The following is a 23,456-nucleotide window of genomic DNA, read 5'->3' on the forward strand; positions in this document are numbered from 1 at the left end:
TGACAACTCAATAATAAATCTATTGTGTTAGTGAGAGGTTGAGTTCTTTAGACCTTCACAAAAATAAGCAAGGAGGTGACACTTTAGTACAAAAGTGGTTACCTCCCTTTCAGCCCTCTTATGGGCTTAAAGTTCTCAGGGGGGATTGTGTAGATTTGCAAACAAATCCGGGGACTGAGAGCTGGTCAACAAAGTCAGCCAACTGACACTTCCCTCCAGGAGAAATACAACCCCTTGTGAATTGAACTTTGCCATCCAGGTCATGCTTCTGGATGTCTGTAAGAGTTACTATCCAGTCATTAAATGCTTATGATCCATCCCTGAGAGCTATTATCCCAGAAAGTATACTTGTTTCCTTGCTGACAGCAGGTGGCTTTCATCTTTGACCTGGATTTTTCTTTTTTTTTTAATCTTTTTATTCCTTGAGGGACCAGGGAATGCTGCTAGATGCGTAGGCAAGAACATTTAAAGAATCTTTAGTTCAAAGGATTGCAATTCCCATTTGTCGGTTTAAAAAATATGCAGGTATGGTATAAATCCCTTTTCTGTCCAACAAATTTGGAATTAGTAGAATACTTAGAATTTTGTCATGGCTTGCCTTAAATATGGATGATAATTGCAACTAGAAAGGGGGACAATGTTTGAAAATTGACATTTCTTGTCACTTTTACCTAATAAAATATTAAAAAGGTAATGTGACTGCTCATTTTTATGATGAAGTAGTGATGTGTACACCTGTTAAAGGAAGGTCGTCAAGCCAGTATTTGATGTATCTATTCCTTTAGAAAAATAATTTGAGCAACTACTCTGTGCTAGGGGTAAAACAGTAAACCAAATGCATTCCCTGGCATTATATTCATGATAGCTGATATGTTTCTTTATGTATATCGAGTCAACACTTTTTAATATTTATTTTTGACTCTCAAAATATACAATATAGGCAATCAAAGTTTAATAAAAATCAAATTATGTAATAAAATACATTGAAATAAAAACGTTTTAGCTAGAGCTCTGCTTAGTACGACTAGGACTCTGTAAAAAATCTCTTTCTTTTTGAGTAATTCCAGATAACATATTTTTTCACTGGAATCCTACACAAAATTTACCATTACATTAAGAGAAGCATCAATATTTCACCCTTTATATTAACTTCTGGATTTATATTTATTAAATAGCTGAGGATATAAGCACTACAAATAAAAGTCATATCTAGATAAATCTGCCTTCACATCTGCAGACATCTGAAGTCATCCAATAATTAACTGATATATTAATTATTTTTATTATTGAGCAATGATACTCAAATAATATAAGCATTATGTACAAAATACAATTTTAAGAGCAATTGTAGACATGTTTGTTTCTAGAAGGTTATTGCATAACATATATTATGAATTCATTTCTGCAAACTCTTAATTCATTTATTTGCCAATTATCAAATATTTTAGCAATTCTTTATTGTGTAGTAAATAACATACAGATGCTTTGCCTGGTATTAAAGCCTTCCTCGATCTTATCCCAATTTACTTTTATAACATTTTCCTCCATTTCAATTTATCCCAGTCTTCATCTAAACTAAATTTGTCCTGGTCCTCCATACATGTTCTGAATTCTTCCACCTCTTGTCCTTTTTCACGTAGTTTCCAGCACCTAGAATGTTTCCTGAACCAATCTTTGCATGTCTGAACCCATCTATCATTTTAAAGACAGTGTTAAACTCTTCAATGAATCCTTTCCTCAATTTCCTATTACAAAGAAATTTCAGAGGAGATTCAAATTCTTTGGTATATATCCATACTTTTTTTATACTTTTCTAAAGATTTTTATCAATTGTATCTTATGTTTTTAGTCACTAATTATTAAACATGTATTTATCAAACATCTGACAAGCCAGGTGATAAAGACATATCTGGAGTATATATTGGGTAAAAAGAATGAGAAAGTGCATTTTCTGGTGAGAATTAAAAATCATTACAAAATCAACTAGGTGTTATTTTGCTTTTTATTATCACCATGTGCCTGCAATTCTAAACAATAACGATGCCAAAATACTACTGCCAGAAAAGTGTTTTGTTTGTCTAAATTCTAAACAATCACTGTGGTTACCACTGTGTTTCTGCTATGTATATGTATACATATATGTATAGTCAGTCTCCAACACACATGAACTTAGCTACACACATGTTCCAAGAGTAAGTTGACAATTATTTGGAATCATTTCAAATTTAAAACTGTGAGACATAGTACAAACTGTGAGGTGTGATTTTTTTTAAGTATAAATTTTAGTTCATATCTGAAATATTTTATTCCATTTGAATGTCTTTAAATTTCAAAATTATTCTTTTTAAACTATGTTTTATACACCTAAAGAACAACTCAAGAGAAATAATAACTTATTCATACAGAGCTATTACTGAAAATAATTCTGTTGTTTAGGTGAGAGAGAGATAGAACATGATTCACCCTGGGTGTCGGGGTGCATCCTTTTTGTTAGTACTAAGGCTGTAAAACTAGCTGTGGTCTCGAGGATCTTCCTTGTCTTCTCAGCTCTCTCCCAAATCTAAGAAGTTTCTGAGATTTGCTCTGTTACTATCATTATATCATGTTAAAAATTGGATTTCCATGTTACCCATGTTAATACTAAAATGGAACACTCTCTTTTTCTCCCTTCTCCTCCCTCTTTCTTCAAGAATAACAACTATTTATATAACTTTTTAATCTCCCATTTGAAGTAGTCATTTAGATGTATTTCTCTAATTTAATTTTCAGAAATAAAAGAAACACCAGGAAGACAGTTCCTAAATATTCAGACTTGAAATTTGACTGGGAACTTTTTGTTAACTTTACAGAACATAGATTGCATGAAATATAAAATTATTTATAGAGTTTATATTTAAAGGTAAATACATTAACGGAAACAGTGACTCCAAAAGTAATTGTTGAAAGTCAAAATTAAGTACATAATATATTTCTACCATAAAACAATCTCTTTTTTATTATAAGCACAGCATATTTAGTTGAGTCAAACAAAAATCATTAATTTATCTATTTTGAGTTAATTTTGGTGGTATAGAAATATATACTTGAAACATATAATTTTGCTAACCAATGTCACTCCAATAAATTTAACAAACATTTTATAAAATCATATTAATTTAGTGTTCATAGGGACATATTAAATTAAAAATAAGAACTATATATTTTTATGTTGACTTATTTAATAGCATAACCCTGTTGTGTTGGATGACAGAGAAACACTTAAAGACAGGTGAGAGTCAATAGTAAAAGTTGACAAAAGCAGGCTTACAATGAATTCTGAATGAAGTTTTTCAATGACTATCAAGTAGAGAAAAAGAGAACTATTACAGTAGTCGATGTAAGGAGAGAGAAGAAAACACAACAACAACAAAAGGAAACACAAGAGATCTTTGCCAGGAGACTCAAGAAATTAAAGGGAAATTCAAATCCAAACTAGGAATGCTAAATACCCACACGAAGCACATTATCTGACCAGGAGAAAATAAAGGGAAGGTTGAAAGGGAAGATTTTCAGTATGTTGAAATCTATACAGAAGAAAAAAATTATGACAGGTGCCTCTGAAGAAGATTCCTATGAATAACATCCTGTAAATCTAGAAAATGAGGTGAAAGCTACCCTGAATGTATTGGGAAGAAATAAATCAGGATTAGATGGGATATCAACAGAATATTTCAAGCCACCGAGATGGAATCTGTCAAAATTCTAACAAGAATATGTCAACAAATATGGAAAACAAAACAATGACCTACAGATTAGTAAGTTCAATATACATCCCAATTTTCAAGAAAAGAGATGCCAAAAAGTACAGTAACTGTAAAACTATTGCTCTAATTTCCTACGCAAGTAAAGTGATGCTCAAGGTGATGCAACAAAGGCGTTTAACTTACATGGATCAAGAAACGCTGGATGTTAAGGCTGGATTCAGAAAAGGAAGCGGCAATGGAGATCGAATTGTGAATGTGTGTTGGATACGGGAGTGCTCCAAAGGATTTCAGAAGGTTAGTTTATATTTTATAGGATGCAGTAAAGCCTTTGATTACATGGGTAATGAAAAGCTACAGTTTGCTCTGAAAGAAATGAGCGTGCCTCAGCACTTGATTGAACTGACATATAACCTGTATTGTGGACAGGAAGTCCCTGTTGGGACAGAATATTGAGAGACTGAATGGTTTTCTACAGACAAAGGTGTCAGACAGGGGTACATTTTATCTCCCTATTTGTTTAATCTGTACTCAGAATATATTATTTGAAAAACTGGGCTATACTCAGGGGAAGCATTGGATATTGGAAGAAATATCTGTAATTTAAGATACACAGATAATACCATCTTACCAGACAGAAACTAGCAATGATTTGAAACAACTTCTGATGAAAGTGAAAGAAAAAAATGCCAAAGTGGGATTACATTTAAACATCAAGAGGACAAAATCATGATTCCAGAAGAAATACACAACTTTAACATAGGCAATGGAGACATTTAAATTGTTAAAGTTTGCTTACCTCAGTTCAGTTATCAATTCAAATGGAAACTGCAGCCAAGAAACCAAGAGAAGACTGAGACTCGGAAGGTCAGCAATGGAAGAATTAGGGCAGATCATCAAGAGCAAAGATGTGTCATTAGAGACCAAGGCTAAGGCCACCCACACCCTTGTATTTCCAGTTACTATGTATGGATGCAAAGATTGGATGAAGAAGGCTGATTGGAAAATAAAATGATTCATTTGAAACATGGTGTTGGAGGAGAGCTCTATGGATATCCTGGTCCTCCAGAAAGACAAAAATGTGGGTCCTTAAACAAATTAAGCCTGAAACATCACTGGAGGCAAAAACAACAAAATGGAAGTGTCCTACCTTGGGCACGTCATGACAAGGCAGGGTTCTTTGAAAAAGATAACAATGTTTGGAAAAATACAGCACAGCAGGAAAAGAGGAAGACCAAATAGGAGATGGATTGAATCCATAAAAGAAGCCATAGGCGAGTCTACAGGAGCTGATCAGGGCTGTTGAGGACAGGACGTTGTGGGCGTCAGTCATTCATAGGGTCACACAGTATCAGAGCTGACTCAGTATAACATAACTCTGTTTATTCTATTTAGTTGATTTAAATGCTTATATTTTTCTTAATATCTAAAGAACATTTTAAGGAAATGTTTCAGAGTAAAATAAAACATGGAAAAACAAGATTGCTTTTATATGTACATCATAAAGTACATGTTTATGTTGCCTGGGTGATTAATTATTAATAGGGCACTAAATTTGGAAAAGACTATTTTTAAGTCTATACCAAGGCATATTTCTAAAGATGAAAATATTGACTTAAATCATATGCATGATATACAAGTCAGGGCTAGCATTTGTTGAAACGCAAATTACCTGGCCTTATGCTAAGCACTTTACACAAATTTTTCCATTTAGTCATCAAAACAACCATATTTGAAAGCATTAATCATATTTTATAGATAAGAAAACAGAAACTTGGAAAAGTAAATAGCTTTTGAGAGATCCTGGAGCAAAAATTGGGAGAGATGGGAGTTGGTTCCAAGACTATCTTAGTTGCTGTAGCCTGACATTCATCTGCTCATTCAGTAGAGCTGTGCTGCTTACATTGCATTCATTTAACCATGAGAAAAGCATTTAATATTGAGGGACAAAACTGCCTTTTCCCTCATTTGAAAGTACAAAGACTTACATATGTAGGCTTTCTGCATTTGTAAACAAGGACATTAGTAAGACACTGTCTATAATAACCACCAGTTTTAGTTGGTGACAGAATCATGATGGTAAATCCCTATCTTTATTTCCTTCCCTCTTCGCCCACCCAGAATGATGTAGGAGGACAACGCAGCCTGATAAACAAATGGACAACTTTTCTGAAGGCCAGATTGATTTGCTCAATTCCTGGAAGTGATGGGGCAGATACTCATTTTGATGAGCTTCGTAAGTCACATGTTCCATTTTTTCTAAAAAAGTCTTACTGCCTAAGTAAGTCAGCATTTATTTTATTTTAGCCTCAAATGCCTGATTATACCAGGGGTGCTAAAAAATGTATACATATTTTAAGAGATGTTATCTATGTATCACTTTTTGAAGTTGAATTGAATTATGTATGTAGCAACGTATGCAGTTCGCTCAAAAGATGGCATTAATCAAATGAATGCCAGCATCATTCATTGTGTTACAATTTTAATACAGTTTTTTCCTTTCTTAAAATGTGTGTACATTTTTTGGCACCCTCTGTATAGACCAGTACAGCTTGCAGGAGTGGTTCTTACTAAATATGCACACACAAAGAACACGAGGTGCAGTAGGTCAAGTGCCCATGGTTATGAAGCAATTCCTCTTTTTGTAAGTACCCTCCGAGTAAGAGGGAAACAAGACTATAGTGAGAGACAGAAAGATTCTAGCTCTGGGACTACAATGTCCATCCATTGTCCTTGCAGTCTTTCTCTTTGGAAGGGAGCAAGACCTTGGGTTCCTTATTCTGTGGATGCCCTCTACTGGAAAGCATAGAAGATTTGGTGAATTCAGTCCCCTTTTGTCAATAAAAAGAATACTCAGAGAAGCATTAGACAGCTTCTTCTTTTTCATTTCCCCTTATTACTCCTCTCAAAGCTGATTCTAGAAACAACATTTTCAGTTTCGTATAAAGTTAGTAGCATCATTCGCTTTTACCTTCTTTAACTTGTTTTTGTTGGAAATGTGAAAATGGTTATATCATTGATGAATTTGTCAGTATTGCATTTTACATTATTAAAGTATATATTCAATATTGATGGATGATCTCTAATGCTGTGTATAAGCATGCTTCCATCTTAAATAATCTTTTAAAATATTATTTACATGTACTTTAGTATCAATACTGCATAATTACACAAGTAATTAACTTGTATAGCTATGTTCATACTGTTACCAAATAGGTAATTGAATTGAACTAGTAATATGTTGACACAATTACAGAACAAACTTTTTTACACTGGCAGATAAAAATAACCTATGTTTTTAGTTTCTATTCTATGTGAAATTACATATTCCTTATTGGAAATCGTCATGGAGATTATGAAGCAAGCCATTCCCTGTATAGGTGATTGAAGTAAACACCTAAGAGGTTAAATGTCCAGCTCAATGTCACATAGTAAGAAAACCAGTCCTCTACCCTTAATTTCTTACGTAGTAATACAATGACTATCACTGTTATCTTCATTTTATATAGTCTCAGAAATATTGTGTTACTAAAGCAAAAGCAAATATATAAACTGAAAAATAAAAATGTAGTGAATCATTATTTTTTTCCCATTAATAGAAGATATTTACTTACTCCCCACAAGAGATGAAAGAAATCCTGTAGTATATGGAGTCTTTACCACAACTAGGTAAGTTTAAAAAACAAAAACATGTTTGTAATTCTTCCAGGGAATTGATATATATATATATATATATATATATATATATATATATATATATATATATATATATATAAATACAGTTATATGTTCTTTGTCCCTTTTGTATGAAGAAAAAAAAAACTAAAAAAATGTTTTCATATAGTGTTTCCTAGAACTATTTTAATATCAGTACATAAAAAGTTTCTTTGTTCTTTTGACACCAGCAAAATTATACTGGTTAACTAAATTTAGTTGACACTGGTTAACTAAATTGTGGTAATTGATATAGGGGATACTATATCAATTGCCACAATTTAGTTAACCAGTCCCCCATACATAGATATTTCCATTGTTTCCAATCCTTTGCTGGTACACATAATACTTCAGTGACTAACTTGTACATATGCCACTCCCTGTATCAGCAGACATACCTTTAAGCTAAATTCTCAGATGGATTACTGTGTACAAAGACATATGCATATACTAACCATAATAAATCTATTAAGCTGCATGACATAGAGGTAGCACTAAATAAATATATGTCTCAGTCTTTGGCTAAGCTATAATCATGAGATGGGACACTCTTGACTTACAAAATGTCATCATATGCTATCTTATTTATACTGCCCCATTACCCTACACAGATGGGTGTTTGGCTGTTGCTATCACCATATCATCACTGTTCTACTAATATAGGCAAAGAATGTTTGTATACTTGCCACAAAAAGAGGAGCCAATTGGTAGTAAAAATGGGACTAGAATTAAAGGTGTTTTCCTAATTTTTATCCCTGTATTCTTTTCTTCCTTGTGCATAATACTGTCCTGTAATTGTCATTGAATCTCTGTGACTTCCTTAAAAGTCTTCCTAGCATCTGTGAAACTTTTTCAAGTACTATATGGACTGTACTTAATTTTATTTAATATTAATTTTATTTCTTTAAGTAACTTACATTTAACAATGTTCAAAATGCATCTTTATTCCTCTTACATATTATTGATGACAATACATTCTTTGAAATACCTTTTACTTTTTCCATAGCTCTGCTATCAATTTTATCAGCGTTATATTGATACTAGTATTGGAGGAATTGGCAGCATTGGTATTGGTATTAGAGAAATAGTCTTATTGTCTCTTTTGATTAAATTATTAAAATACTTTTGTAGGCAAATTATAATTCCTTTTCTGTGTCATTACCCTCATTTATGTATACATGATATTTTATGTATAACTCAAATGTACTATTGGCTCAGAATATATCAGAAGACAAAATACTGTTGGTTCATTATAAGACATAGAATGTGAATATTTAAATGTAAGAATAAAGAAGATACACTAAGAAGCTGCTGTTTGGGGCTCCATGTTTTCTAATTTATGTCTGAATTAAAAAGGTGCAGGAAGAGCAAGTGCCTGTACTTAGTCAAGTTAAGTATCTCAGCCCTAGTCCTCTTGGCATATTTCCAGTCACAGAACTGCCTTTGAAGTCACTGTGTGTTCTACACACAAGGCATAGATATGTGCCAGGGAGATGTAGCCCCAAGATAGTTCTTTTTTTCTCCTCCCAAGTTTCTGCCCACCCAGAGTGTGAAGTTACAAGTCAGGTCTTTGTTCTTGGTGTACTTTATTATCGTATTTTTAATGTTGCCTTGAAGACTGAGGTAATGTCGGAATGCATGTCACAGCCTTTGTACAATGAGAAGATGTAGTTAATCTGCAGCAATAGCAATGCCATTAAGCCTGCTACACCGTTCCTTTAAAATATCATACGCAGAGGAGGTGATTTTAATGGGAACATCACCTCCCATAGCAGATAGATTTCTCCCAGCTGTCTGTTTACCATCAGCTCCCAGTGTTTTCCATTAATGGCATTCCAAGAATATTAATGATTGACTTACTCCTGCTAGAGAATCCTTAGCTCATTTATGTACTACTGAGATGATATGTCTCTTAGATCATAAAGGGTGATCTTGGTTCTAAGAACAAGAATAATGGAAAGTTTTAGACTCAGAGAAAGCATCTTTTAATTCTCAGAAATAAAACAAAAACAGAACATCTGATCACTATGTTAACAGTTTTCATCATTAGTTTGCAAAAATTTGCCAAATTCCCATAGAGTTTTTCTGCCTCTTAATTATATGTGCTCCAATCCTATGTAATTCAGAATAATTTTAAGCATCGGATAAGTGACATACATGAACTCAGATTCAAGAAGGAGCAAAAATTTTGTTTCAAAAATCTTAAATTAACAATAATTATATGAAGAAATTAATAGCCAGTATTTATGTACATTCACTCATGTTAAGAAAACAGACACATGAGATTTTCTGGTCAAGATGATGGAGTACACAAATGCTGTGCTTAGCTCCACTCACAACCATGTGAAACATACAATTAAAGTGCAGAACAACCATCATTGAGAATAGTCTGAAGTCTAACTGAGCAGAAGTCCTACAACTAACGATATATAGAAGAAGCCACGTCAAGACTGTTAGAAGGGGCAGAGATGCAGAACAGGCTGGTCCCACATCCACATGTAGCAGTTAAAAATTACAAGGGATATCTCAGCTACTGAGGTCTCACCTGAAGAGCAAGAGATCCCAGCCCCACACCACACTCCCCAGCCCAGGCTTCCAGTGCTGGGAAGAGAATTCCCCGTAACTTCTGGCTGTGAAAAACAGCAGAGATTGTGGCTGGATGACACAAAGGGCTTCTGGAGTCCCAATCATTCCTCTTAAAAGGCCCATGCGTGGACTTACTGATATACTCACTCATTGAGCTCCAGATAGGTCAGCAACTGGTAAGGCACCATGGACATATGGGGAGAAACTGAATTGTCTGAATTCAGGGCAAGGGGTAGGTTTCTTCCAGACAGAAGTGCTGGCAGAAGGCATTACTCCTTTGTTACGTCCTCCCCACTCCCACAGTGCAGACTGTGATAAGCACCATATCTGAATCTCCATCAACATAGCTGACACCATTTGCCCCACCCTAGTGATTCCCTGACACCCTGTACTACCTAACTTTCAGGCACACCCAAGCCACTTCCAGTGGCTTTTCCATAAAACGACCTTTCTTGCTTTGAAATTTGCTAAAATCTTTCAAAGTTTCACAAACACCAAACAAGCAGCATCTGGTCTCAGCATGCGCCATACCTCTTGCTAATCAACCCCAAGCCAAGCACTAGTGGCAGCTGGCCTCAATTCACTGCTTAGCCTCTCCCAGGTGCCTCCAAGACCAGCACAGGTGGCAGCCATCTGTGGATTGCTTTGTGGCTCATTCGAGGTGGCCCCAGGCAGAGCACAGGCTGCAGCTGAACCTGGCCTGCAGTGACACCCTTCCCAGGAGGTTCAGACCAAGCCCAATCACCACTCTGCTGCCTCCACAGACAACTTACCCAAAGGGCTGGCTGGGCAGATGCCAGAGCCCTGCTAAAGTGAATCCTCCTGCTTAGAGTCAACCCCTGCACAATAGCTCTCCACTATAGTTATGGACAGTCCTTACAACCAATTGGCCTGAGGGTCAATCCTTCCCATTGATGTGCAAACAACAACCAAGGCTCAACTGCAACAGGAGGGAACATACAACCCATACAAGGGCTACACCTGGAGCACCCTGCTCAGGTGACCAGAAAGACTGTGCCCTTGGGCCCCACAGGACACTTACTACTTAAGACCAATATACTAAGACTGGGAGACATAGCAACCCGATATAATACATAGAAACAAACACAGGGAGGCAGCCAAAACGGGGGGAAAAAAGAAACATGTCCCAAATAAAATAAAAGAACAAAGCTCCAGAAAAATAACTAAACAAAATGGAGACAAGCATCTACCAGATGCAGAATTCCAAACACTGGTTATAAAGATGCTCAGTGATCTCAATGAGAACTTCACTAAAGAGACAAGAAGCATAAAAATGGAGACAGAAAACATTAACAGGAACCATTCAGAAATGAAGAATACAATAATTGAAATAAAGACTACATTAGGGAGAAGCAACAGTAGATTAGAGGAAGCAGAAAATTCAACTGGTGATTTAGAAGATGAGGTAGCAGAAAACCCCAATCAGAACAGCAAAAAAAAAAAAAAAAAAAGAATTAAGAAAAAAGAATGAGGATAGTTTAAGGAGCCTATGCGGGAACATCCAATGCACCATTTACATCATAGGGGTACCAGAAGGAGAGAGAACAAGGAATTGAAAACCTGTTTGAAGATATAATGATGGAAAACTTCCCTAACCTGGTGAAGGAAATAGACATACAAGCCCAAGAAACACAGAGTTCCAAACAAGATAAACTTGAGAAGCCTACACCAAGACACATTATAATGAAAATGCCAAAGGTTAAATATAAAGAGAGAATCTTAAAAGCAGCAACAGAAAAGCAGTTTGTTACCTACAAGGGAGCTCCCATAAAACTGTCAGCTGATTTCTGAACAGAAACTTTGCAGGCCAGAAGGGATTGGCAGAAAATATTCAAAGTGATGAAAATCAAGGACCAACAACCAAGATTACCCAAAAACTATTGTGTAGAATTGAAGGACAGATAAAGAGCTTCCCAGGCAAGAAAAAGCTAAAAGAGTTCGTCACCACCGGTATTGCAAGGAATGTTAGAGGGACTTCTTGAAGAGGAAGGAGAAAGAGATAAAAAATATGAACCATAAAATGGCAAAAACTACATATCTATCAACAATTACTTTAAATATAAATGGATTAAATGCTCCCATCAAAAGATATAGGACATAGGGTGGTTGAAAGGATAAGAAAGCAAGACCCTTACATATGCTGCCTGCAACAGACTCACTTCACACACAAAAATCTTCTCCCATTCCAAAATACATAAGGAACTCATGAAACTCAACAACAAAAACATAAACAACCCAATTGAAAAATGGGCTGAGGACCTGAATAGACATGTCTCCAAAGAGGACATAAAAATAGCTGATAGACATATGAAAAAATGCTCAACATCACTAATCATCAGAAAAATGCAAATAAAAACCACAACGAGATATCACCTCACACCAGTTAGAATGGCTGTCATCAACAAGACAAATAATAACAAGTGTTGGAGAAGCTATGGAGAAAAAGGAACCCTCATACAGTGTTGGTGGGAATGTAGATTGGTGTAGCCGCTATGGAAGGCAGTGTGGAGGTTCCTCAAAAAATTAAGAGTAGAATTACCATATGACCCAGCAATCCCTCTCCTTGGTATCTACCAAAAAACTCTGAAAACATTTATCCATAAAGATATATGTGCTCCAATGTTCATTGCAGCTTTATTTACAGTGGTAAGACATGGGAACAACCAGTGTCCTTCAATAGATGATTGGATAAAGAAGATGTGGTATATATACACAATGGAATACTATTCTGGCATAAGAAAAGATGAAATAATGCCATTTGCAACAACATGGATGATGTTGAGATTATTACGCTAAGCTTTATAAATCAGACGGAAAAAGTTGAGAACCATATGATTTCACTGATATGTGGTGTATAAATCTGAAAACAACAAAACAGCAAAGGAACAAGACAAACAAATGAAGAAACAAAAACTTAGACACAGACAATAGTTTAGTGGTTACCAGAGGGTAAGGGGGGAAGAGGGTGGCAGATGAGGGTAAAAAAGGGTTCAAATATATGGTGATGGAAGGAGAACTGTCTCTGGGTGGTGAAAACACAATGTGATATATAAATGATGTATTATGGAATTGCACACCTGAAGCCTATGTAACGTTAGTAACAATTGTAACCCCAATAAACTTTAATTTAAAAAAAAATAGAAAAAAGAAAGGTACACACAGACTGAAAGTAAAGGGATGATAAAAGATATTTCATGAAAATGGAGCTAAAAACAAAAAGCTAGAGTAGCAATTCTTATACCAGGCAAAATAGACTTTAAAATAAAGGCTATAGCAAGAGACAGAGGAGGTCCCAGTAATCCCACTTCCGGGTTTTTATCTGAAGAAACCCAAAAAAGCTACTTCGAAGGATGTGTGCATCCATATGTTCCTTGCAGCATTATTTATGATAACCAACATATGGAAGCAACCTGGGTGTCTATCAATGGATGAATGGATAAAGAAGAGGTGGTACATATATACAAAGAACTATTACTCAGCCATAATAAAGAATGAAATCTTGCCATCTGCAGCAACATGGATACCTTTAGAGGGTATTATGCTGAGTTGAGTAAGTCAGACAGAGAAAGACAAATGCCATATGATTTCACTTATATATGGATTCTAAAGAACAAGATCAATGAACAAAACAGAAATCAACTCATAGGTACAGAGAACATTTTGATCGTTGCTAGATGGGAGTGGAATGGGGGTGGGTGAAAAAAAGGGAAGGGATTAAGAAGTACAAATTAGTAGTTACAAATTAGTCATGGAGATGTAGGGTATAGTATAAGGAATATGTGTAGTCAATAATATTGTAATAACTGTGTGGTGTCAGATGGGTACTAGATTTATCACGGTGATCACCTCATAAGTTATGTAACTGCCCAATCACTATGTTGTACACCTGAAAATATTATAATATTGTATGACAACTGTGATTGAAAAATAAATAAATAAAATATTAAGAAACAAACACATGAATTAACTATGATTAAATACCTAAAATTCCTTTTCTTAAAAATGTAGATAAGGCACCTTTTTATTTTGCAAGTTCTTTAGAAGAAAACTTACCAGAGAGCCCTGTGGGTACCCATATGTATGCTGTTTAACTTACTGTAATTACCTGTAATGTAACTTTTATCATACTTTATTCAAGATTACTTGGCTATAAGCTCCTTGAGAACATGCCCACATTTTGTCTTCAGCACCTTTATATTTGTCTTCAATAAATGCCAATGAATGAACCAGTGAGTGGATGATTGAATCATGGTGCTTTCTTTCAGCTCCATCTTCAAAGGCTCTGCTGTTTGTGTGTATAGCATGGCTGACATCAGAGCAGTTTTCAATGGTCCATATGCTCATAAGGAAAGTGCAGACCACCGCTGGGTGCAGTATGATGGAAGAATCCCTTATCCCCGACCTGGCACAGTATGTATCCAACTTATTAATCAAATGATTTTTCTCAAGCCTATTTTCTCTTCCTAAATCTATTATAATAAACTATGCAACTCCCCACAGTAACATGTACTGTGGTTTTTAAAATAACTATTATTTATTTACAGTGATGTATTAGCCTTCCCATCCTTTAGTGGAGCTCCATATTTTTCTTTTGAGTAAGAATGTTAAATGCTACAGGAAACAATGGACTCTATCGAATGTGAACACAATGCTGATAATATAGTGCTTATCCTCAAAAAGTCTACAGAATCATCGAAATGATTTAGTATATAGAATGATACATATTTTAGGTTAGATGGAAATGCCAAAGTATTTATTTATTATTGAGTATTTTTTCCTCACATACAGCACTATATGTAACTAGATTTCCCAACTTCTGCTTTATTTATTTATTTATTTATTTATTTATTTATTTATTTAAAAGATTTTATTGGGGAAGGGGAACAGGACTTTATTGGGGAACAGTGTGTACTTCCAGGATTTTTTCCAAGTCAAGTTGTTGTCCTTTCAGTCTTAGTTGTGGAGGATGCTGTTCAGCTTCAAGTTGTTGTCCTTTCAGTCTTAGTTGTGGAGGGCGCAGCTCAGCTCCAGGTCCAGTTGCCGTTGCTAGTTGAATGGGGCACAGCCCACCATCCCTTGTGGGAGTCGAACCGGCAACCTTGTGGTTGAGAGGATGCGCTCCCACCAACTGAGCCACCCAGGAGTTCAGCGACAGTTCAGTTCAAGGTGCCATGTTCAATCTTAGTTGCAGGGGGCGCAGCCCACCATCCCTTGCGGGACTCGAGGAGTTGAACTGGCAAACTTATGGTTGAGAGCCCACTGGCCCATGTGGGAATCGAACCAGCAGCCTTCGGCATTAGGAGCATGGAGCTCCAATTGCCTGAACCACTGGGCCGGCCCCCACAACTTATGCTTTAAAAAGACTACATCAGTTATAAAGTTTCCTTTCTTGTTATGCATTTGTCTTTTCTTTGTTATGTTGTACTTTGGAATAATATGCATATTTTAGATTGGGAAAAGATCTAGAGAATCCCGTGTCCAAAATTTCATTTAAATAGTATAAATCGTATTTAAAGCACAGATGAAACAAGTAAGAAATGTTTTCTAGTGTTTATGCATCTGTTTTAAAAAGAAAAAACAAAACTTTGCAGTTTAAAATCCATATGTGCATTATAAACAGAAGGCTTCTGTTTTGTTGATGTGATTAAAACCCTTTTAAGTTATTTAAATATTTTAGGATTGGTTATTGAACCAATATTATATTGAACAAATTGAATATTACAAATTGAAGTAATATAAAGGAAAAATGCCTTTTTTAAAATTTAGGATTCACTATGAATATTTCTACCAAGAAATCTAAAATGATCATTAAAATCTCTGAGAAAAATTGACTTAACTTGTCTAATTCTACTAAGTTTTATCTTTTTATATTTTTGGTCTTAAAGGGGATACAGCTGATAAGCAGGCTTTCTGAATTCTCTTTTCATCTTCCTGTTATACAACCTAATCAAATTTGGGAAGCACACTTTACAGCCATGTCTATTTCCCCTTCATTATCCCTCAATATAAATATGTTTCAGGGATGTTTCTGGACTGATATGAAGATAATCACAACTTTTGTGGCAATAATTTTTTTTTGGCAAATATCATGATTTTTAGGATTCACTTTTTTATTTTTTATTTTTTTGAATGTCAAAGCTGTACTTGGTTGTTTCATTTTTATACTTTAACAGTAACATAGGGTGTAGGTATTCTTAGGGTGTGCAGGTACTCTTCTAAAAGTTTTATAAACCTTAATTTTCATATGACTCTGTGAAGCAAGTGGTATTATTATTAATGCCATTTTGCAGGTGAGGAATCTGAGGCACCCATAGGTGACGTGACCTGCCCAGTGTCACAAAACTAGTGAGTGGTGCAGTTGAGTTGTAAACCCAGACACACTCAGGTGGCAGAGTCCAAGCTCTTGGTCCTTGTACTATGATACTTTATTACAACTTTTGATGTTAAAGTATATTTATTTTCCCCTTCCATGGAAGGTCTTTTACCGAGTATACATTACACACACACACAGATATAATGATTATATCATATATATTTGGGGGAGTGGTTGAGGAGGATGGCGAAAATTCAGAGGGAACTCTAGCTGGGGTTAAGTATCATAGACTATCACATTTTGAACTGTTTTTACATAAATTTGTTTTAAAAAATCAACACTGTGACAATGCAGGCCATTTAAAAAGTATTTTCAATTATCTGGATGTTACAGAAGAAAGAATTTGAGACAAACCATCCACATTAATTGCAGAAAATAACTTGCATACATATACACAGCAGTTGATTATTTTACTGCTAGGAAATTTGAATTAATTTCCAAAATGGTCATGTGCTGAGGCATCCAGATTGCATTACATTCTAGTTATAGTGTCGGTTAGGGGTGCTGTAGAGGTAGTGGTTGTCACCACTCCCCTGCTCTTGCCTGAAAGAGCTGTGAATGCTATGTGAAGCTTAAAGACTATGCACATGTAACGTGGCTCTCCTCAAACGTACACAACCACTTCTATAAAATGTCCATAGGTGATCTTCCCTTCCCAAATAGTAAACACATATGTCAGTGAGGAGGGCTTTTTTATCAATGAGAAAATAAGTACCACATTATGGTAAACAGACCAGTCTTTTGCTGTGGAAATACAATTTACATTGTAGATATTTTTTCTAAGAGTTCAACATTATCTAGGAAGTAGGCTGTATCCACACTACCAAAGAAATACTTAACGTTAAAAAAAAAAAAAAAAAAAAAAAAGTAACAATTTAGAAAAGGAAAAATATTATCAGGCATAAGAAAGGGCCATTTAACAGAGTTATGCCTTATCTTTAATAAACATCTATATTTCTCATCTAATTCCTATGCTTTTTAAAAATGTGTAAACATATTTGCATCTGAAGCTGAGCTTTGAGAATAATGCCTTATAAATAATCTTTTATCCATAGCCCATTCTCAGGCCACTATTAGTAGTGGAGACAGAAAAATAAAGTCTCCCTCAGGAAGACTCCAGTAGAACACTCTCTTTGATCAGGTAGATTATGTCCTTTTTATAGAATTTGGATTAAAAAAAAAATCCTAGTTACTGTCAAAAGTTTTATATATATATATATATATATATATATATATATATATAAATATTGCTTTATATATATATACATATATATTGCTTTATATATATATTGCTTTTTATATGTATTGCTTTATATATATTGCTTTATAATATGTATATTGCTTTATATATATATATGCATATATATATATATATATATATATATATATATATATATATATTGCTTTATAGTTTTGGTTAATTCTTTCTTGTTGTTCTGAACTAAACTCAGATTATGTTAGCTAGTTTTACATGGGGAGTAACCATATAAGCCTGTCTAAATAATTTATTTATGTAAAACAAAAGATACTGAGGTATTTTAAAACGACTTTTTATTGGCTAACCTTTCTAATTGGTTCTGTGTAAGAATAATGATGACCAGTCCTCCTGAAAGGTTTGTAGGCAGTATCTAGCCTAGAAAGCTATAGTATCCAGAGGATATTAATTATTTCTAAGTCACTAGTTACTTTTATATTCTCTTTGAAATTACTATGACCAAATTTGAAAATGTCTAAAATCATAAATAAATGTGTAACTTTTTTGCTTCACTACTTTAGTTCTTTTTTAATATTTACTTTTTATTCGCATACAATTAAATTAGTCATATTTTCCACATCACATTTTATATTTGGAGGGCTGATATTGAAGTTAGGAACATCGTATATTTGATGTGAAAATCTGTTACACAAATGTGCTTTTTATAAACTAACTTTACCATTTTAAATAACTCTGTGTTCATAAAATCATTGAAATTATATTTCCCAGTGCATCAAGTAACTGCACTTGTAAAATTTGAGAATCTAAACCAGAATGGATGTTAGAGACCTCCCAATTCACCCTCCATTTATAGGAGTAAACTGAGGCCCAGAATAATTAAATAACTTTCCAAACATTATATTGCCAATCACAGCAGAATGAAGAGGAATGTTGGAGTTTTCTGACCAGTCTTCTCTCCTTCATTCTTTAATATTCTCTAACATGCACCTGTTCCCTAAATTAACCTGACTGATATACTGCCTAATGCTCTATCTAAAATTAACAGCATTTATTTTTACAAAATCTCCTACATTCTCTTTTAAGTGTATTTTTTTAAAGTAGCCTAAGTTCAGTAATTTTTGTTTAAGTGAAGCTATGAGTCTTCTTATTTTCTACAAACTTCCAGTTCAGAAATTTTAGTCAAAAGCCATTATTGAACGCGCGTCATGATCCAGACACAGTGGTAAAGCCTTATATGTTATGTCAGTACATCCTTACAACATAATAATGTAGATATTTTATGGAAAAGAAACAGCCCAGTGAGCGTATGCTCATGCTCCTGGTCTCATAGCTTGTCAAGTGGTGAGACTGGAACTAAATTTAGACCTACTTAACTGCAAATCAGACGCTGTTAACCTCCGTGTCTTTCTCCCTTCAAAGTAAAAAAAAGCAAACAATGGAACTGAACCTGACATTGTTTCCCCAGGGATCGATCTGTTCTCTGCACGAATAATAACAAAGAAGCTTTGAAGCCTTATTGCACTTATTCCTTTTTCTTGTAATTCCAGGTAACACATCGTACTTTAATAAAAGCATTGCCGAATAACTGGCTTTCTATGAAATGTAAGAATCTTTACTGAAAGCCACTTTACACTCAGGTTAAAAAGCTTAAGTGGATTCTTTTAAAAACCACCTTTGCTTTTACATTTTCTGCATTCATACTGCTCTGAAGGCTGAGTTTAGGTTCTTCCAGGAGTGCCTTTTGTTGACGTTACCAGTCAGACAAATAAACACTTTAGTGCACCATAGCTGCTTTAATTTTTATTTTAGTTTTGACATAATTATGTACTTCCTGTGACCAATCAAACCTATACTCCTAGACTTACAATGATATTACCACCCTGTAATGTTAATAAGTCTGGAAACTCAAGGATGCACTAGGATACCTTTCCAGAATTCCATTACTTCAAGGAATTTTTCTGCCCTCTGCTGTCCAAATAGCATGTCTGAACAAACTACATTTTGTTCAGATAGACTTTTACATCATACTGAACTGAGAGTCTTGGTAATAAGAAATTTCAAGTGAAATGAAATACAGCAGAATCCACCATACACTGAGTGGTAGAGGTCAGATATGGAAACCAAACTGACTTCAGGCCAAAAATGACAAGCTGCTAGGAAAAAAGATCTGGGGAAGATTTTTAAAGGCAGGAGATTTTATTTTTTATATTTGATGTATTATAAAAGATTTACTCTGTAATTTCATTCTGTTGATAAATAATTTTTAGGATTTGTGCATAAATAAAAATATTAATGATTCAGTTTTTAAAGCATTCTCTTATCAAAAAAATGAGAAGAAATACTTTTTAAAAAATTTTTGTTGTGGTAGCATTTAACATGAGCTCTAACATCTTTACAGACTTTTTTTAACTGCACAATACAGTATTGTCATCTATGGGAATAATGTACACTAGATCTCTAGAACTTGTTATCTTGTGTAACTGAAATTTTATACCTATTGATTAGTAACTTTCTGTTTTCTACTCCTCCCAGACTCTAGCAATAATCACAAATCTCTTCTTTACCTCCATGAGTTTGACTACTTTAGATACCTCATATAAGTGGGATCATACTGTAATTGTTTCTTGTGACTAACTTATTTCACTTAGCATATAGTGTCTTCCAGGTCCATCTATGATGTCACATATTACACAATTTCCTGCCTTTTCAAGGCTGTATAATATTCCATTGTATGCATATACCACTTTCTTTTTTATCCAGTCATCCATTGATGGACATTTAGACTGATTCCACATTCAATATGAAGGTTCCCCGAAAGACTAGAACTAGAACTACCATATGGTCAATCAATCCACTTCTGGGTGTTTATCCAAAAGAATTAAAATCAGGATCTGGAAGAGAGATTAGCACTCCCATGTCCATTGCAGCACTATTCACAATAGCCAAAATGTAGAAAGTACCTGTTTTTGAAGTTAATTTATTCAGAAATATATCTTTTGCTACTCTTGAATCATTTTGCCAGTGTTGCATATATATATATATATATATATATATATATATATATATATATATATATAATTTCTAAACCTCTAATTTTGTAAAGATAGCAATTTATTTTTAAATTCCACCCCCCCCCCCAAATAGTTACTGGTTTTACTGTTAAACAAACTTTAATTTTAAAGGTCAAAACTTGCATATGAATTTCCCAACTAAGGGTCCATTTTTGGTAGGAAACAAAATGAGACATTTAGAAGAATTGTTTTTTAATTTTATACCTTAATTTAATTGACTTTACTTTGTGTACTTTGGTGGATGATAGATTGTAATTTCACTAATAGCTTACACACCAAAACCTTATTTTAGTGAGAAACAAAGAAGGAAAATCAGTATATCCTATAAAAACTTTAGTGAGAATTGTTAAATCTCAAATAGTCCATAGAAGGGTCTGCAATTGTATTTAAGGAATTCAGATCTTTAGAAAATTTTAAAGTCCTTTTTTGTAATTCATATTCATATATTAATCAATTAGCTGTTTGATTTAACCAGCCCACTGCAAAAGCAATCTTAAGTGATTTTTCAACTACCACTAAATGTAAAATAATGCGATAGCTTCCTCTCTGTAAGAAGCCCTACCATGCACAACTCACGCGGGTTTTTCTCTAAAGAGACTCAAAGGTAAACCAAAACAGTTTCCTTCCTTTACACTAGGGCCCTTTTTGTCCCTTTGCTATAGGATAAAATCTGAGATACAGTTCACATGCCATAAAATTTACCTTTTTCAGATGTACAACTTAGTGTTTTTTTAGTATATTCACAATGTGCAACTATCATCACTATCATTCTAGAACATTTCCATCACCCCGAAAAGAAACTCTATACTTATTAGTAGTCATTCCCCATTTCCCTGTCCTCCCAGCTGCTGAAAACCACTAATATTTCTTCTGTGTCTATGGATTTGCCTATTCTGGACATTTCAAATAAACAATCATATATATATAACATCTTCCAAACTCAGGATGTGGATGTATGATAGTCCTTATTTATTTCCCACAAGACTTTCTTTTTTTTAATTGGACTTTCTAACATAGTAAAAGACATTGAGAAATTGCAAAATTCTTTTGATTCCAGGTCCACTGGAAAGTTCATCATACTAAATATGCTACTGTGGACCTTCTCTGGGTCCTGGCATAATTTTTCTAGAAAGACATTTTTTTACTTTAACATATCAAGCCATCACGGTCTTAACTGAGAGTGGTTTATTATTTTGCTTCAACAAAGCAAACCATGGAGGGATTGCGTCACAGAATAATGATGTTTAATGTCAGCAACTTGATCTACCTAGCAGACTGGATATCTGTAATGATGCTTAACCTAAAACTGGAATGATTGCTGAGAAATTCCAACTTTCATCTTGGAAAGAGCAGGCATTTTAGATGACCATGTAATCCACAAGTTCCAAAAGTTTTTAGGGAACCCGTTTTATCTTCTTGGTCTACCTAAAATAGTTGGCTTTTGAGCTGATGATTCTCAGAATTTTATGTCTTCATTAATCTCCTAAATTAGATCTGGGTTGTAAAGTAGTCTGGCCCCATTAAATAAGAATTTTCTAGACTATATTGTAGATAAGAGGTGCTTTGAGGTTGATTTACAAACATAGGTGTACCTGCCCTAAAATAAATATGTCATTTAAAAATAGTATCCTAAACTTGCTTTTCATTTGTAGATGTTAGACTGATAGTCTTACCAAAGGGGACTGAAAAATAATGGAAGAATTTCCTCACAGTGTCTCATGCTAATCTTCTCATTTATGCAACTGAGGAATATGACTAACATTTTTGTTGTTGTTATTTGTTTTCTTTTATTCTGTTTTAAGTAAGGCTTTCCTAATTAATTTAAAATCTTAGAAAAACTTCTTAGAAATCTCATTTTATGCATCACTGGTTCATATACAAATTCCCCTCATATACAAATTCACAGTTTTATTTTCTCCTCAACATTTGTTGGCTTCCACTTATTGGATAACAAACTATTACTTTGTGACTGCTTCTCCAAATTACTGAGTGTATCTTTAATTCTATTCATTTTAGGTTTTTGATTCTAGAAGGGAGAAGCAGAGGCAGGACTAGATTCCGGGCCTCTAGATTCCAAATTCCTAAAACTAATTCCACCGAAGAGGGTATATGACAAAACATCACTTTAGTTTCCCTTTAACTTTATATATAGGTTGTGTTTCTCTGAAATGATGAGAGATATCTGATTTCTAACATAAATCAATATTTCCCACTGGCTTTTAGCTTTCTTTTCCATAGGGCCAACGTTCACTCTTAAAATGAGTTTCTCCAAATCCCACGCTGCTTATTTTGTTCAATAATGTTTTCCTTTTTTTAGTACAGAAATTCCCTCTAAGAGAAATTGAAACTTTAAAAAAGAGAGAAAAAAATTTACCTCTGTGTTTGTACCCCCAGCCTTTCTATCTCTGATATTGAATATGAGTTCTTTCCTTGCCCACAGTTGTAAACTGACTCTTAGATGAATAAGCAGGGGGATAGGATGGCACTTATTAAATTTGCATTTTTTTACTTTATAAATAAAAATCGGACTTTCTTTGCATAGTTAGTTTATTTTTCCCAGTTTGCTAGAAATGAAAGCCTGGTTCAGTCTTTCCTTGTGCCAATTCTTCCCTCACGTTAGTCATTTTTCTGATTTGTTTAAAAGGAAACTGCAACCTGTAGAGAATAGCCTAAAGCAGCAGGGGAAGAAAACTTTTAACAGCTGTCTGGTGCCGGGCCAAGGGGCAAAGTTCTCC

General features: G+C 34.4%; 1 protein-coding gene across 1 annotated transcript in view; it reads left to right on the plus strand.

Annotated features, from left to right (window-relative positions):
* SEMA3D (semaphorin 3D) overlaps positions 1–23,456 on the plus strand; it is a 199,422-nt gene that overhangs the window by 149,933 nt on the left and 26,033 nt on the right. Inside the window, exons 9-11 of the mRNA XM_019753571.3 lie at positions 5,862–5,976; positions 7,340–7,409; positions 14,327–14,471. Of these exons, the coding sequence (XP_019609130.1) occupies positions 5,862–5,976; positions 7,340–7,409; positions 14,327–14,471 (330 nt within the window). The remainder of the gene's footprint in view (positions 1–5,861; positions 5,977–7,339; positions 7,410–14,326; positions 14,472–23,456) is intronic.

This window comes from Rhinolophus sinicus, chromosome 4 (genome assembly GCF_057876585.1).
Source record: "Rhinolophus sinicus isolate RSI-liver-muscle chromosome 4, RSI-T2T, whole genome shotgun sequence".
Lineage (NCBI taxonomy): Eukaryota > Metazoa > Chordata > Mammalia > Chiroptera > Rhinolophidae > Rhinolophus > Rhinolophus sinicus.